General features: G+C 37.1%; 1 protein-coding gene across 21 annotated transcripts; it reads left to right on the top strand.

Annotated features, from left to right (window-relative positions):
• The first annotated feature begins 487 nt into the window (after positions 1-487).
• On the top strand, positions 488-13,316 carry LOC107877890 (putative transcription elongation factor SPT5 homolog 1). 21 transcript variants are annotated; one of them, XM_047393788.1, is made up of 12 exons: positions 7,309-7,660; positions 7,761-7,823; positions 8,049-8,165; positions 8,255-8,389; positions 8,489-8,583; positions 8,768-8,916; positions 9,681-9,805; positions 10,279-10,343; positions 10,466-10,821; positions 11,226-12,586; positions 12,847-12,927; positions 13,030-13,316. In XM_047393788.1, the coding sequence occupies exons 3-9, from the start codon at positions 8,148-8,150 to the stop codon at positions 10,515-10,517; spliced, it is 639 nt and encodes a 212-aa protein (XP_047249744.1). In that variant the 5' UTR covers positions 7,309-7,660; positions 7,761-7,823; positions 8,049-8,147; the 3' UTR covers positions 10,518-10,821; positions 11,226-12,586; positions 12,847-12,927; positions 13,030-13,316. The 21 variants fall into 21 exon arrangements, with proteins under 21 accessions (XP_047249754.1, XP_047249755.1, XP_047249759.1 ...); XM_047393785.1 differs by having other exon boundaries at positions 12,475-12,764; XM_047393797.1 differs by having other exon boundaries at positions 10,731-10,821.
• Positions 13,317-14,152: the final 836 nt, after the last annotated feature.

Genomic DNA, 14,152 nt, shown 5'->3' on the forward strand with positions numbered 1-14,152 from the left:
GAAAGAGAGATATAACCATTGGGGGCTGATTTTTATGCCCAATCAGCAAAAAATGAGGCTTGGACGCGCCTCAGCAGCTTGTGAAACACGCATTTTGCCAACAGGGAAAAAAGTGTCAAAGTAAGACACTTTTATTTACTTGAGGTGTTTAAAATAAATATGGTCTAAGGTGCCTAAGTGAAAGATGGTGCCAAGTTTAGGGGCTACCAATGAGTTTGACCTTTAATTTTAGTATACATACATACATACCTGGCTATCTTTCTCTTTATATGCAATATCTTTCAAGGCAAAGAAAAAGATCTACCTTGGCAACGAACACGTCATTGACCGATAGTTTCATTGCATGGAATGTATATATGTATGTATGTATGTATATATATATATATATATGTAACATCAAAGGTATTTTCGTAATTATACTACAATCAATAATGAGGCTTCTGTGGTAATGATATTGCCGCGTCTTTTTCCTTCACTTTTTTAACTTTCCCAATATCATCTCTTTGATGTACATTTTCTCTTTCCTTTTCCCTTTCCCAAATTTCAGTCGTGTGACCATTCTTCTTTATTTTTCTCTTTCTCTCATTTTCTAATTTGTTGTTTTTCTATCTTGGTTCTAATTTGTTAATGGTATGTGATGTCCTTAAAGTTTTGGTAAGTTTTTTCCCACTCTTTCTTCATGTACTGAACCTCTGATTTTTGATAATGAGAGGTGTTATCAATAGCTTTTATTAATATCTGATAATTTTTTGTTTGTATATAAAATTTTACTTGCATGTTTGAAAATATATAACTAGATTCATGATATTGGATATTGAATGAATATGAAGTTGGTTGCCTTCTTTCGTCCAAATTCTTTGGTGATGTGATATTGATATAAATGATTCTAACTGCTATTACATTATGCATACTGATGCACCCAAAGTGTTTGATCATATGCCTCTGTCAACCGAATAATCGTTCAGTTATTCATTGTATTTCTTTTTTCACAGGTGTTCTTCAAGTTTCTCATCTATAAAGTATAATGTTGGTGTATTGTTCACTTCTACTGGTCGGTATTTATGATCATTATATGCGTGGTGTGAACATTATGATTCCTTCTCTCCCTGCCATCCGCTCTCGAGATTCATATTGATCAATACATCTCCGGGCCCTGCCGGTTCGCTAAGTAAACTCACTCAACCGAGGGGCAACAAAGGCTGGAACTCTTCCTGCCAAAAACAGGGGACCTACTTCTCATTCTAGGAGTTAAGAGGCATGAAAAAGTTCCCTCTCTGTTTGTCTCTCCGAGTTTCTACTATTAAGTAGCAGTTCTGCTATTCAATCATAGAATCGATTTTGCTCAAGCTAAAAAAAGTCAGCCCTATATAGGTTTGTTATTAGTAAAATGCTAAGGTCCTATCTATATAGTAAGGGGTCTTAATGTGTTCGATAAGAGCGAAAATAATATGGTACTAGCGATTACATGAAGTATACCATCAGTTCTGGTTGGTCTTACCAAGTCGTAAGACCATGTATGGGGGCTGACGCGTGCCCAGTGAGACAAAATGATTCCCTCAAATACTGCTTAACTCCGTGTCTGCTGCGGATGTTTCCTATGGTGTCTTCTCTGTTTCCACCTACTTCACTCGACTTTGATTGCTTTGGAATGAATTTGACGCCTTACTACCTCCACCTTCATGTGGTTACGATAAGTCCAAGGTTTATGTGAATCATCTGCTGTATATGAGATTATTTGAGTAATCTATGGCAATACTTTATTGGAAAAAAAAAATACTATTGCAGCGCTTTTTTCTTCCCTCTCCAATATTGTCAAAAATTAAAGAAATATAAACATTGTGTCCCAATTTCACTGATGTTTCATTGTGCTCCGACGACCCAATTTCACTGTGCTCTGACCATATTTCATTGAGCTCTGACTGATTCACTCTCAAATCGACCGCCAAATTTGGATCGTTCTTCTTCTTCTTCTTCTTCTCTACATCATCAACTTCACTCTCATCCTTCTAGAAACGTGGGTTCTATGAACATGGATGAAATTTTCAAGAACATTTATTTTGATTCTTACCCTTTTGTTTCTGAACCCACTGCTACCTTCACCGTCACCGTTGCTGCCGCTGTTAATCCTGTTGCCGTGGCCGCCGGTCTTGATTTTTAAACCTTGCAGGTTTATGAATAAGTACAATTTTTCTTTTTTTGGGTTTATCTGACTTTGAATAGGTTTTGATGATGAGTAGATGTTTATTGGCACATCAATAGAGATGTTTTGTGTTTTATATCTCCTAAAATCACCGTCAGAGCTGATATGTTTGTTATTTTAAACAAATATCTCTGAAATAATTGTCCATGGATCAGTTGTGGAAGGCATCAGAGTTTGCCCCTTTGTATTTAGGAAAAAACAATAAGTAGCAGCAGAACAGGGGTTAATTTATTATGATATTTAATTCCTCTTAAGCTGTTAAGTGATTTGGCAACTTCTTCTGAATTGACTACTGAATTTCCAGGTAAGAATAGTCTATTCATAGGTTTATCTTCTGGCATGTATTTCCTGAGGAATGCCTAATCTTATACGAAATCTAGGGTCATTCAGTATTTTGCTGGTTCATGGATTTTGTGCATAAAGTTGACATTTGGATCAACCTACAATTGATCTATTGATTCCTTTAGCTCAGACTATCTCTGTGTGGTCTCATGCATTTGGGTCAAGGCTACAAAATCCTGGATTGATTCATTTATCCTGACTTGTGGGAGTTAATCTTGTTTTGTTGTGTGTGTATATATGAGAATTTTCAGTCATATGTTACCTGGATTCAGGTATGGATATATTTGGAACATTTGTCAGTAAGTGTCCATTTAGCTGGTCCAAGTTGGCAAGTTTTTAAGTGTATCTCGAAGGATTTGGATGGACCAACACCAAGTTTTCAGTCTAGGTATGTCAAGGCAATTGAAAGTCCATATCTTTATTTAAAATATGAAGGTTAGCATGGAGACAATGCCTATTATATGGTAGATTTCTCTGCCTTCTTTTTTAATATCTTGAAATATTTCGCTGTACCTTGGTTCTCTTAGAGATAGTTGTTATGTCATTATAAGGTTACAGGAAATGTCCATCATACATGCAGAATTAAGGTGATAGCTTAACCACCAAACAAAAGATGCAGGATTGATGTGACTTTCTGAGTCGTTCTATACAATTATAGGATGTCTTTCTCCTTCAAGTATTTGTTAGGTTTACTTCGCTGAGCTGTAGGTACGTCCCTTAAAGGCTTTGTTATAGCAATTGTCATGGAATAGTACCCACACCTTTTAATTTAACAAGGTATTGTATCATTTATTTGATAGTTGTGGAGTTTGTGTAGCATTAAAATAATCAACTGATATCAGTTATCCTGTTGTCTGAATCCAGTTAGCTCCTTTTCTTTTGTGCGCTAAAGAGTTTGGGAATACCATAGTTTATAAGTATCAATGGCTGGCATTCTTTGAAAAATACTTGTCACCGAATTAATGATGTATATGACGTGATTGCTAAAAATTCTAATGCACGACTGTGAAATTGTAAATCACAGGGTAGAGTTTTCTGTACAATCATTTATGATTGTCTGGGAGTGACCAAAGTCCAGGTTTTGCTTTCTCACAAATTCTGAGACATTGAAAGAAAATGTCTTACAACTCTCCTTGTCAAAGTCATAATGGTAAATTACAATTAAGTAGCCGCTACTGAAATTTGGGAAAGGGAAAAGGAAAGAGAAAATGGACATGGAAGAGATGATATTGGGAAAGTTAAAAAGTGAAGGAAAAAGACACGCGGCAATGTCATTACCACAGAAGCCTCATTATTGATTGTAGTATAATTACGAAAATACCCTTGATGTTGTTTTTATTTACCAAAATGCTCTTCTTTGTCACCCAAAACTTCCACTTATATATAAGTTAAAATTATCAATACTATCTTGCCGCATATATATATATATATATATATATATATATTGTTTCTGGGATTGACCATCAAGTGTCAGTCAACTTACTCAACAAAGCAGTGAAAGTGTTTTTAAAGTGGCAGTAACAGCAGCAACGAAAGAAGAAATGGAGCAGAAGGAAACTTCCGTTGCCAAACGTGTCCGCTGCATCGTCAAACTCGGTGAACTATTCTTTTCTCTTGCTGTTGTAAATTTTATTAGAGTTCCCAGTTTGCTTTTCCAACCAATATTAAAGATGTTGAGCATTCACTACTGGAAATAGAGGTTTTTCCCACAGCATTCAGTGGGTAATTTGAGCTATGAAACATGGGTTTTACTCCCAATATCCGTGATAGCTTCCTCCACCTCTTCCAATGACTGGTCTACATTGAACTGTAGCTGCCCTTTCTTGATAACTGTCACATTAAAACCATTTGCTTTGGCGTCCTGATAAGCTTCCTGCACAATAGGCAATAATAGAATAACAAAATGATCTTTCCACAACAATGAACAATTCTTAACAGTATTTTTGATCTTTAATATGACAGGCTAAGAGAAGCAAAAGAAAGTAGAAACAGACACAAATCGTCAGCTATTTCAGTTTCCACACAAAGTAAGTATTAAAAGAATAACGAAATAGAGAGGAAATAGAGTTTATCTGGTTATCACATTAAGCATTTAAATAATAAAGAGTAGCATTAATGGCATATCTAGCTCGGGACATCAAGAAGGTTTAACACATTCATACAATTTGGGGAGCTTGACAGAACATTTACACAACTTAAAGTTTTCTAGGAACTTTATTAGAAGAGTAGGAAGGAGATTTTGTTTTAAAAAGAAACACAGATCCATAAATGTTCCAAAAATGTAATATACATGCTAATCAATATGCATTCTGACAATTATAGGAGCTCAAAGAAAAAACATTAGCACCCCACCTCTCTATCCCCCCAAATATTCCTCTGACGCATTGGGAATTTATCCACCTTTGATGTCTTGTTGTGTTTTCGATCAGCTTTGCTATATCTTATATCTAGGCGACGAATCACTTGAGGGATAGACGCTTAGGTTAAAACAATAATACACACTATGTTATGCTTCTCTTCAGGACATTATTGCATGGTTGCAGGCATGGGAAATTACTCAAAGGTTCTTTTTTTCCGTTATTTCATCCGATATTGTCTTCAGTGATTGTTAAAGCATTTGAATCTTTACATTCAAACTTGCAGTGTTAAATTGGGGATTTTCAACTGTTTCTACCAGTTTTGAAGCAACGGGTATGCGTTTCTTCGGATTTTTCCTTTCATTGCATATTCCTGTTTTTCATTCATCTATTTTTTTTGTTCTCTTTCCGATTCTTTTTATGTCTTATTCATACTATCCTATACTTTCTCCTGGTTGTGTAGTTGTGTAATCTCTGTCTACCTTGTGTTGTGTTAAAAGCTCTTAAAATCTTGAATTTTCCTCTAATTTTGTGTTGGGTAGCTCTGTATTTTCTCCATTTTCTTAAAAAAGGTGTCCAAAACTTGATTTTTCCTTCAAATTTGTTGATCCAAGTACACTATTTCCTCCTTATTTTTGTTGGGAAGCAAATCAATCCCACATTGGAGAAATAGAGGATACATGTCCAATATTTAAGAATCTCGCCCAACTCAACTAGTATGAGGCCTTTTGGGAGGTGCCCAAAAACAAATCGGTGAGGGCTTGGCCCAAAGCGGACAATATCATACTAGTGCGGAGTTACACACGGTCCCAATAAGTGGTCTCAGAGCCCAGGTTCGGGTGTATCGGAGTAGTGGACTGCGTTTGGTGAGAAGTTCCCGGTGTGACAACAAGACTGGAGATCTGTAGGTGGGGCCTCCCACCTTGTGTCGAAAGTCTTCCTGGCAAGTGGTGGTCAGGCGGCGTGTCCCGTTGGGTGATACCGGCGGTACATGATGTTTGGCAGATCATGTGAAGTGACCCAATAGCTGAGATCTACGGTTGATGCCTTGTGTCGAAAGTCTTCTTGACAAGTAGTGGTCAAGCGGCGTGTCTCACTGGTTGGTAGTGGCGGTACAAGATGGTTAGCGAGATCAAATGGATTATCGCTGAAGGAGAGGTCACAAGTGATGTGGTCTTGGTTTGAGGGGAGATTGTTGGGAAGCAAATCAATCCCACATTGAAGAAATAGAGGATACATGTCCAATATTTAAGAGTCTCACCCAACTCAACTAGTATGAGGCCTTTTGAGAGTTGCCCAAAAACAAATCCGTGAGAGCTTGTCCCAAAGCGGACAATATCATACTAGTGCGGAGTTGCACGCGGTCCCAACAATTTAGGCTGCCTAGCTTCATTTTTTGAAAAAAAAAAAAAAAGAAAAAAAGTGTTAAAGGGTGTCCAGATCTTCGGTTTTTTTCCTTAAAAGTTGTTATTAGAAACTTATTGTTACTGTAACTTTACTCTACTTCCTTTATCATGCATCAATAAAAAATAGACAAACAAGGAGAAGGCAGTAGTACTAGCAGTTCTCATTTTTCTATGGCTAGATTTTTGGTTGGCAGTTGCAGCACATTTAACGTATTTGTTTTAGATATTTTTCTTGAGTCGAGCGTCTATCAGAAATAGTCTTTCTACCTTTACGAGGTAGGGGTAAGGCTGCATACATATTATCTTTCCGAGACTCCACTTATGAGCTGTACTTGGTTTGCTGTTGTTGTCAATACTGATTTTGTGGTTTTTTTTTGGGTCAGTAGATTATGTCTGTTGGACTAATTTTCTTCAAATAAGTAGAGAATTTGCCTAGGTAGAGTATGTTTGTTAGACGAGGAAATTGAAGAATTAATAGCCTATCTTTTGGACTAATTTGGTACAGTTCTATTTGGGTGTTTCGTACTTAGGCTTTAAACATGATGTTTTTATTTCATTGAAATGGAAGTTTGAATTGAGTTAATTGATTGATATAGCTAATCTGGATATGGGTGTTATAGGAAATTTCTTAGGGTATCATGCAAGCCTGCTCGCTATTGATCCAACCTTTCTAGAGGCACTTCCTGAAGATCTTTGGGCAGGGGTTCTTGCATCGCAGCAGGCTCTGGCTCAACCTCCAAGTTATACAGCACCAACAGCTGAAGATATCGATCCAGAATTCTTAGCTGCTCTCCCTCTAGATATTCAAGCAGAAGTTCTTGCCCAACAACGTGCTCAAAGAGTCGTGCAGTAGGCTGAAGGACAGCCTGTGGAAATGGATAATGCTTCAATCATAGCCACATTTCCAGCTGCTCTGCGTGAAGAGGTCTGTATTTGGAGTATTTTACGCCTGCCCTCTGAATATTTTAACATTTTATTTATACTTATTTTGGGTGTTTGTCAGGTTCTGTTAACATCAGCAGAAGTTGTTTTGTCTGCATTGCCATCTCCATTACTCACTGAAGCAAAAATGCTTAGGGACAGAGCTATGAGTCATTACCAAGCACACAGTTTGTTTGGAGGCAGCCACAGGCTTCATGGTCATAGAAATGGTCTGGGATTTGACAGACAGAAGTTATGGAAGAAAGGAGCTTATGTCTTTCCTCAAACGTAGAAAGTACAAAGAGATGGTGCTGTCTTCTCTGAAAAAGAAGCGCCTTAGACTCTCTCCACTCGAACTGAGGTTTCATCTCAGAGATTCGCTAGGATCCGGCCACCTCAAAACTATCGAGGCACCCGCAGGTTTGCTTGTTAAGGTTGTGAATGATTATCTTAAACTTTATTCTTATTAGACAGAATTTCTCCACGATGCTATATTAACAAGAGCTCGGATTTCACGCGTTGCTGTCATCTTAGGTTGGAGCAGAAGTGGATTGAAATTTCAGTTGACACATTCCAAATGTTTCACATGTTATTCAGGTTTGTTTTTTGTGTATATACATTGCTTCTTATCTCAATCAGTTTCTGGTTGTTCTTTGATGCCTGATATTGTGGTTTAAATAATTAAATGTACGACATCGTTTTCCTTTATGATTTTGTACCTAATACACACCTTATCGGTGTTACCATTCAGTAAAGAACATTTCTGCATTTTTACTACATTGCTGGGGTTTATCGGCTGCTTGTACATTGATTATATTACAGTTACATAAATGTACTTATGGAGATCAATAATCGAAACATCTCAACCTAGAGGTTGATAGAAATCGAAGTATCCGAAAGATTTTATCGTCTTCACAACTTATGCCTCGCTTTCATAAAGTGAGCATGCCCTTCCTAAAGAGTACCAACATTGTTCATATATTGTGTATGTTGTCGTCAATCGTCATAGCCATTCTTGTTACTTACAGGGAAAACAAGGTTCTGTAGAACACATCTTCATTTTTATTAATGATCGCCAGCAACTTGATCATACTGGTTTTATTTGTTCCAAAACTCGATCTTGTGAATTGATTGATGGCTCACGGGCAAATGGTGACAGAAATGTATGTATATCTGTATGTTGTTGCTTTTGGATGTTTGAGTTATTGTTTTTGCAATTATATCATAACTATACTCTTGCTGTCTGAAAATTATGCTTTTAGGGTAACCCTTATTCGTCAAGATCTGCACCTCACAACTCCATCCTGTGTTCCGCAATCTCGAATGAAATCATCTATAGTTGGCCTGCGTTTAAGCTGTGAGTTTCTGATAATAGGGCTATGTAGATGTTCTTAATTGTTCCTTTTCACTGGTAGAGTCCTTTTTATGATCATTTGTCTTTTACATTAATGATACTTCTCACATTTGTGATCTGTATTTTCCTGCTTTCCGTTAAATCATTATTCTCTCGACTTTTATGCTTGTGCTCTACATGGAGGCAGTCATAAAGATGGAAGAGGACATGGTACTTTAGCTGGAGCGGATGTGAACATTCGCCTTGGACCCTTCAAAGGTTGTAAGAGGCGTGTTCGTAATATCAAAGGAACTTCAGTCTTTGTTGAACTGAAAGTGCGGATGAAAGTTGTCCCAGGCAAGTTTTTCTTTAATCTGGGTGCCCTCTTACTTTTTTTTCTACTTGGGTTGGGAGACAGGTTGAGCCAAAAGTGATTCATTAAAAACAAAGGACCGTCGTCTTTGTATTTTTGTGAAGGGAGCTTAGTTGAATACTCTTATGATTGCTCTTATCCAAATTTATGTAGAAATTTCCTTTTAGAAGTTATTGTTTTTCCAATTTTTGATTGCTTAACATTCATTGCTACCTGCAATATTTCTTGCAATTGATCGCAATCATATTTTGGATAATGTCAATGTGTCCACACCAATCCGGTAAGTGTACTTCTGCTGCAAACTTTGAGTTATTGAGGGCTTGAGTCTAATTATTGGGGCTCTCTTGAGATCAAGTTGAGACGTCTAGATGTGCACTCTCAAAATTAGAGTGCCTACTTGCCAACAAATTCATAAAAGTATCGTATTTTCTTATTTATGATTTTTGTCGAATCATAATTATTTATATACTTATCTTCAAAAATTATTTATCTTCAAGAATTATTTATATATCTAATTCTCTGACAATATATTTATTTCTCAAAAACAATATTCTACCACTTACCTTCTCCTTTTGGACTGCCGGTCATGTTAGCTCTGGTATGGTACCGGATCCATTTTGCCTCCAGTTAGATGTAGTAGTTCACTCTTTAGCTTTTTCGTAGCTCGTTGATTGTTCTTAAGGTGTTGGTGGTGTTGTGATTCCCTGTTAGCTTTTACTCAAGAACTTATGTTGAGAAAATGGTGCAGTGACCGACCAATCTATAACTTCTGGATTGATAGATATTAACTTGGCTGCTGAGATGATGGATCCAGCTTTGCCGCCAAATCCCAAGGAGGCTGTTCTTTACCGTCCTGTTCCACTCTTGACTTCTGTGAGTTCTGTTGCGTCAACTCTGTGGTGCCTTTCAGATTAATCTATATCTAAGGAGTCCTATACTGAAATATTGCTTCATATTAAGGAAAAGGAAATTTAGAAATTGATCTTGCTGGTTGATTTGTTGGTTTAAGTTCTTGGTTCCCTATTTTGGGAACTGATTGGGTAGATAAGTAAACCTGAAGCACTTCATACCATGTGGGAAGTAAAATTAGAAGTCTCACTCTTGTTGCTTATGTTGCCCACTGTATGTTGCCTGAATGCTCGATGTTAATAATGATTTCTTTGCACCTGAAGCCACACAATAGACATTTAGCATAATCTATTTCAGTTTGAACGCTGCCCAAGTGCCCATATCTACTTCAATTATGGCTAATACCTGATCTGAGTGATTGCTTCTGACACTCCTTTACAATTTTTGACGCTTCTAATGTGTATCCTTACTCAATCATTTTGTTCTGGCGCCCACAGGTCGTTGCTACGACGTGCGAGGAGCTCTCTCCTGAGTGTGGTATTATTATATATTTCTGCATCAGGTTAGCAACTTTAAAAAATATTTTTTCCTAACCAAAACATCAGGTTAGCTACTTCATTGGTGAATATGAGCTCCACATATGCTCATCGTGGCTAAAATCACCATTCCGTGATGTACTCCCAGGAAATACAGTTCAGAGTACCTCGTCGCACACAGAGAGCTCTTCAAGTTCTAGAAAATCTTCAAAGAATAGCACTCTCTCTCGTCATGAAAATTATATTAACACCAATGGAGATACAAGTCAATATTTCGAGAATTGTTTGTGTGTAGGTCCTAGCAGAAGTGGAAGTAGAGGAAGAACTTGATTTATGTGTAGTTCATAAAATGGTTCATGATTCAAATTGTTCTAAATCTAACTGCATGATTTTTACTATTTGGATTTTTGCAGGTTTAAATAATCTCTATCCATGCGATCTACTTCCTTTCACATGAAGACCTCTCTTCCTAATAATTGATAGCGACAAAGCAATGCATTCAAAGTAGGTTTGTCAAAACTGACTCATTGAATCATGATGACCTATCCCTTAGTAAAACACAGATTCCAAAGTGTTTGGGATTCGACTTGTCTAGAAACTGTGTAAGGCTTTTGAGAGAAAATGATGAGATATTTTAGTTATCAACATTGTCCGTGAAAGACACAGTTTGAGATGCAATTCGTGACAAATCATCTAGGTATACACTGACAAACTCGGTTACAGCCATTTTTGTTAGATAGAAGAGTATATGAAGTTGACCATAGTAAAACAAGAAAATAAAAAATACATTACAGGAAAGTCAACTTTCATAGAAGAGAAGCAAATGAAAGACTTCCATAGTAAAGTTACGTACAATTGATATACATTTTGGGTGGAAATTGATCTTATTTTTGTGTTATTATTTTCAGGTCTTATTTTCATTTCACTGTCCTGACAGGATTGCATCAGGGATCTACTCTTAGTCCCTTTTTGTTTGCGTTGGTGATGGATGTGTTGACGCGACGCATTCAAGGGGAGGTGCCGTGGTGTATGCTTTTTGCAGACGATGTAGTTCTGATAGATGAGACTCGAGGGGGTGTGAATGACAAATTAGAGGTGTGGAGGCAAACTCTTGAGTCTAAAGGGTTCAGGGTGAGCAGAAGTAAGACGGAGTATGTGGAATGCAAGTTTAATGACGTGAGACGGGAGAATGAGTTAGTAGTGAAGCTGGAAGCACAGGAGGTATGTAAGAGGGATAAGTTCAAGTATCTTGGGTCCGTGATCCAGAGTAACGGTGAGATTGACGAGGATGTCTCGCACCGTATTGGGGCGGGATGGATGAAGTGGAAACTCGCGTCGGGGGTGCTGTGTGATAAGAAGGTGCCGCCCAAGCTTAAAGGCAAATTCTATAGGGTGGTAGTCCGTCCGGCCTTGTTGTATGGAGCGGAGTGTTGGCCAGTTAAGAACTCCCATATCAAAAAATGAAGGTGGTAGAGATGCGGATGTTGCGCTGGATGTGTGGACTGACTAGAGGGGATAGAGTTCGGAATGAGACTATCCGGGAGAAGGTTGGTGTGACTTCAGTGGAGTGCAAGATGCGGGAAGCAAGATTGAGATGATTCGGACACGTGAAGAGGAGGGGCATGGATGCCCCGGTCCGTAGGTGTGAGAGGCTAGCGTTGGATGGTTTTAGGCGGGGTAGGGGTAGGCCGAAGAAGTACTGGGGTGAGGTGATTAGGCGGAACATGGAACAGTTACAGCTCACCGAGGACATGACCCTAGATAGGAAGGTCTGGAGGGCGCGAGTTTCGGCAGAGGATTAGGGCTAGTTTGGGTCGCTAGTGTAGGGAACTACTTAGTGGGGGTGTTATTCCTGTTATGATTCCGTGTTCCGTGTTCCATGTTTTATTACGAATCTGTGTGCTTTCATCTGTTTTATATTACTTATGGGTGTCGTATTTATGTTATGTAATCTGTTTCTGTGCTTTACTATGTGTTTGTGTGGTATCTCGTGCCTTGAGCCGGGGGTCTATCGGAAACAACCTTTCTACTTCATCAGAGGTAGAGGTATGGACTGCGTACATCTTAACCCCCCAGACCCCACTAGGTGGGAATACACTGGGTTTGTTGTTGTTGTTGTTGTTCTACTTGACTAATCGTCTTCTACACAAAATGAAGGAAACTGCAAAATCTACTGGTATTCAGGATAGAATTGTGAACTTGTCATCAGTAGCTCATGGATGCTCTTATAAAGGAGGAACAAATTTCACAAGATCAATAATAAGAGCAGGTATACTACGGTCCTATGTTGCCGGGCTCTACAAAAATGTTGTCACACCTGTCTCCGAGCTAATGCAGAGAAGTTTTAGTTCCAGGCTGAGGTCTCTCGGCTTATGGACATCCTTATTAACTCCCTTTACAGTAACAAGGACATCTTCTTGACAAAGTTGATTTCCAATGCTTCTGATGTATGTTTGAATTTCAGCTTTGATGTCTGTTCCATGTGAGCTGTAAAAAGTTCTTAAAGAAATTATTTGCTGTTTGATTCAGGGACTGGACAAGATCAGTTCCCTCGCACTCACTGACAAGGAAATTCTTGGTGAAGGTGATAATACTAAGCTCGAGATTCAGGTTAGTGATTAATACCTTATTGACTTACTCTTATCTCTGTTGGTTACCCATTGAGAATTTCTTTTTAAGCTCATTCAATTGTGGTTATTTCATGGATTGCAGATTAAACTCGATAAAGAAAACAAAATACTTTCCATTCGTGACAGAGGTGTTGGTATGATTAAGGAAGATCTAAGAAAGAATTTGAGAACCATAGCTAAATCTGAAACTTTATGAGATTTCTACCATAACATTCAAGAGAGATTTGTTTCCTTTATAGATTTCTTAAGTTGAAGAGAAATTTGTTTCTTTTATAGATTTCTAATAGTCAAAAGAAATTCGTTTCCTTATAAATTTGTAACATTCAAGAGAAATTTCTTTTATATATGAAAGAATATTGTGGGTGCGTACATTATATGCAGTATATATAGTTAATTATTTAATCATCTTGATTATCCTAAAGTTGTATCGATAACAGAAACAGCGATACAAGTTGCACAGGCACTGGCCGTCTAGCATATATATATATATATATATATATATATATATATGGGAAATGATGCAGAAAAATTTTTGAGGGATAATTGAGTCTTTAATCTTGCTAATGCATGCACTAGATCCATTGCATTATTAGTGCAATAGATTTTGAGTTATTAGAAATACATACTTTAATATACAATAGGGTGTATAACTAATATAAGACATTAGTTATACATAGGCTAAAAAATGTACCAAACAAGGTACTAGTAATACATAAGATTAATACACACATTATTTTTTTTAATACACTCTACGAAACGACTCCTTAAAGCTTTTCTTAACTTGGCAATCATTGGGAAGGATATATTAATATTACCACCCATGTTTTTTTTTTTTTTGAATAAAACCTGTCATGGCTTTAACGACTTTTAATAAGTTGTGAATTGATGAAAATCATTTATAAGAGTAATGTTGTAGGGATAAGTACTTCTTATTTCTTAATCAAAGATTTCACAATTGAGTTCTGAGTATGAAATTATTTTTGTTAAAAATTACTTCTCCCCTTAGTGTGAATCGTTTCAACATAAATACAAATTTAATTAGGTACTAATATGAGCGTTAAATATCAAATGAAAAACAAAAATAAAATGAATAAATGATAATCATTTTTTTTACAATAATTTCAATGACATTAACTAGATTCCTTTTTATTTAATTATTTTGTTACATGATCTTATCTAAATTATAGTTTAATTTGATAAATTAG

Source organism: Capsicum annuum, chromosome 7 (assembly GCF_002878395.1).
Source record: "Capsicum annuum cultivar UCD-10X-F1 chromosome 7, UCD10Xv1.1, whole genome shotgun sequence".
NCBI lineage: Eukaryota > Viridiplantae > Streptophyta > Magnoliopsida > Solanales > Solanaceae > Capsicum > Capsicum annuum.

What these genes read in the sequence shown, in the direction of transcription:
- LOC107877890 (XM_047393786.1), top strand. An exon ending in GGGCAAATGGTGACAGAAAT is followed by an intron (nt 8,390 to 8,488) that starts GTATGTATATCT and finishes TTATGCTTTTAG; the next exon opens with GGTAACCCTTATTCGTCAAG. An exon ending in GCGGATGAAAGTTGTCCCAG is followed by an intron (nt 8,917 to 9,680) that starts GCAAGTTTTTCT and finishes AAAATGGTGCAG; the next exon opens with TGACCGACCAATCTATAACT.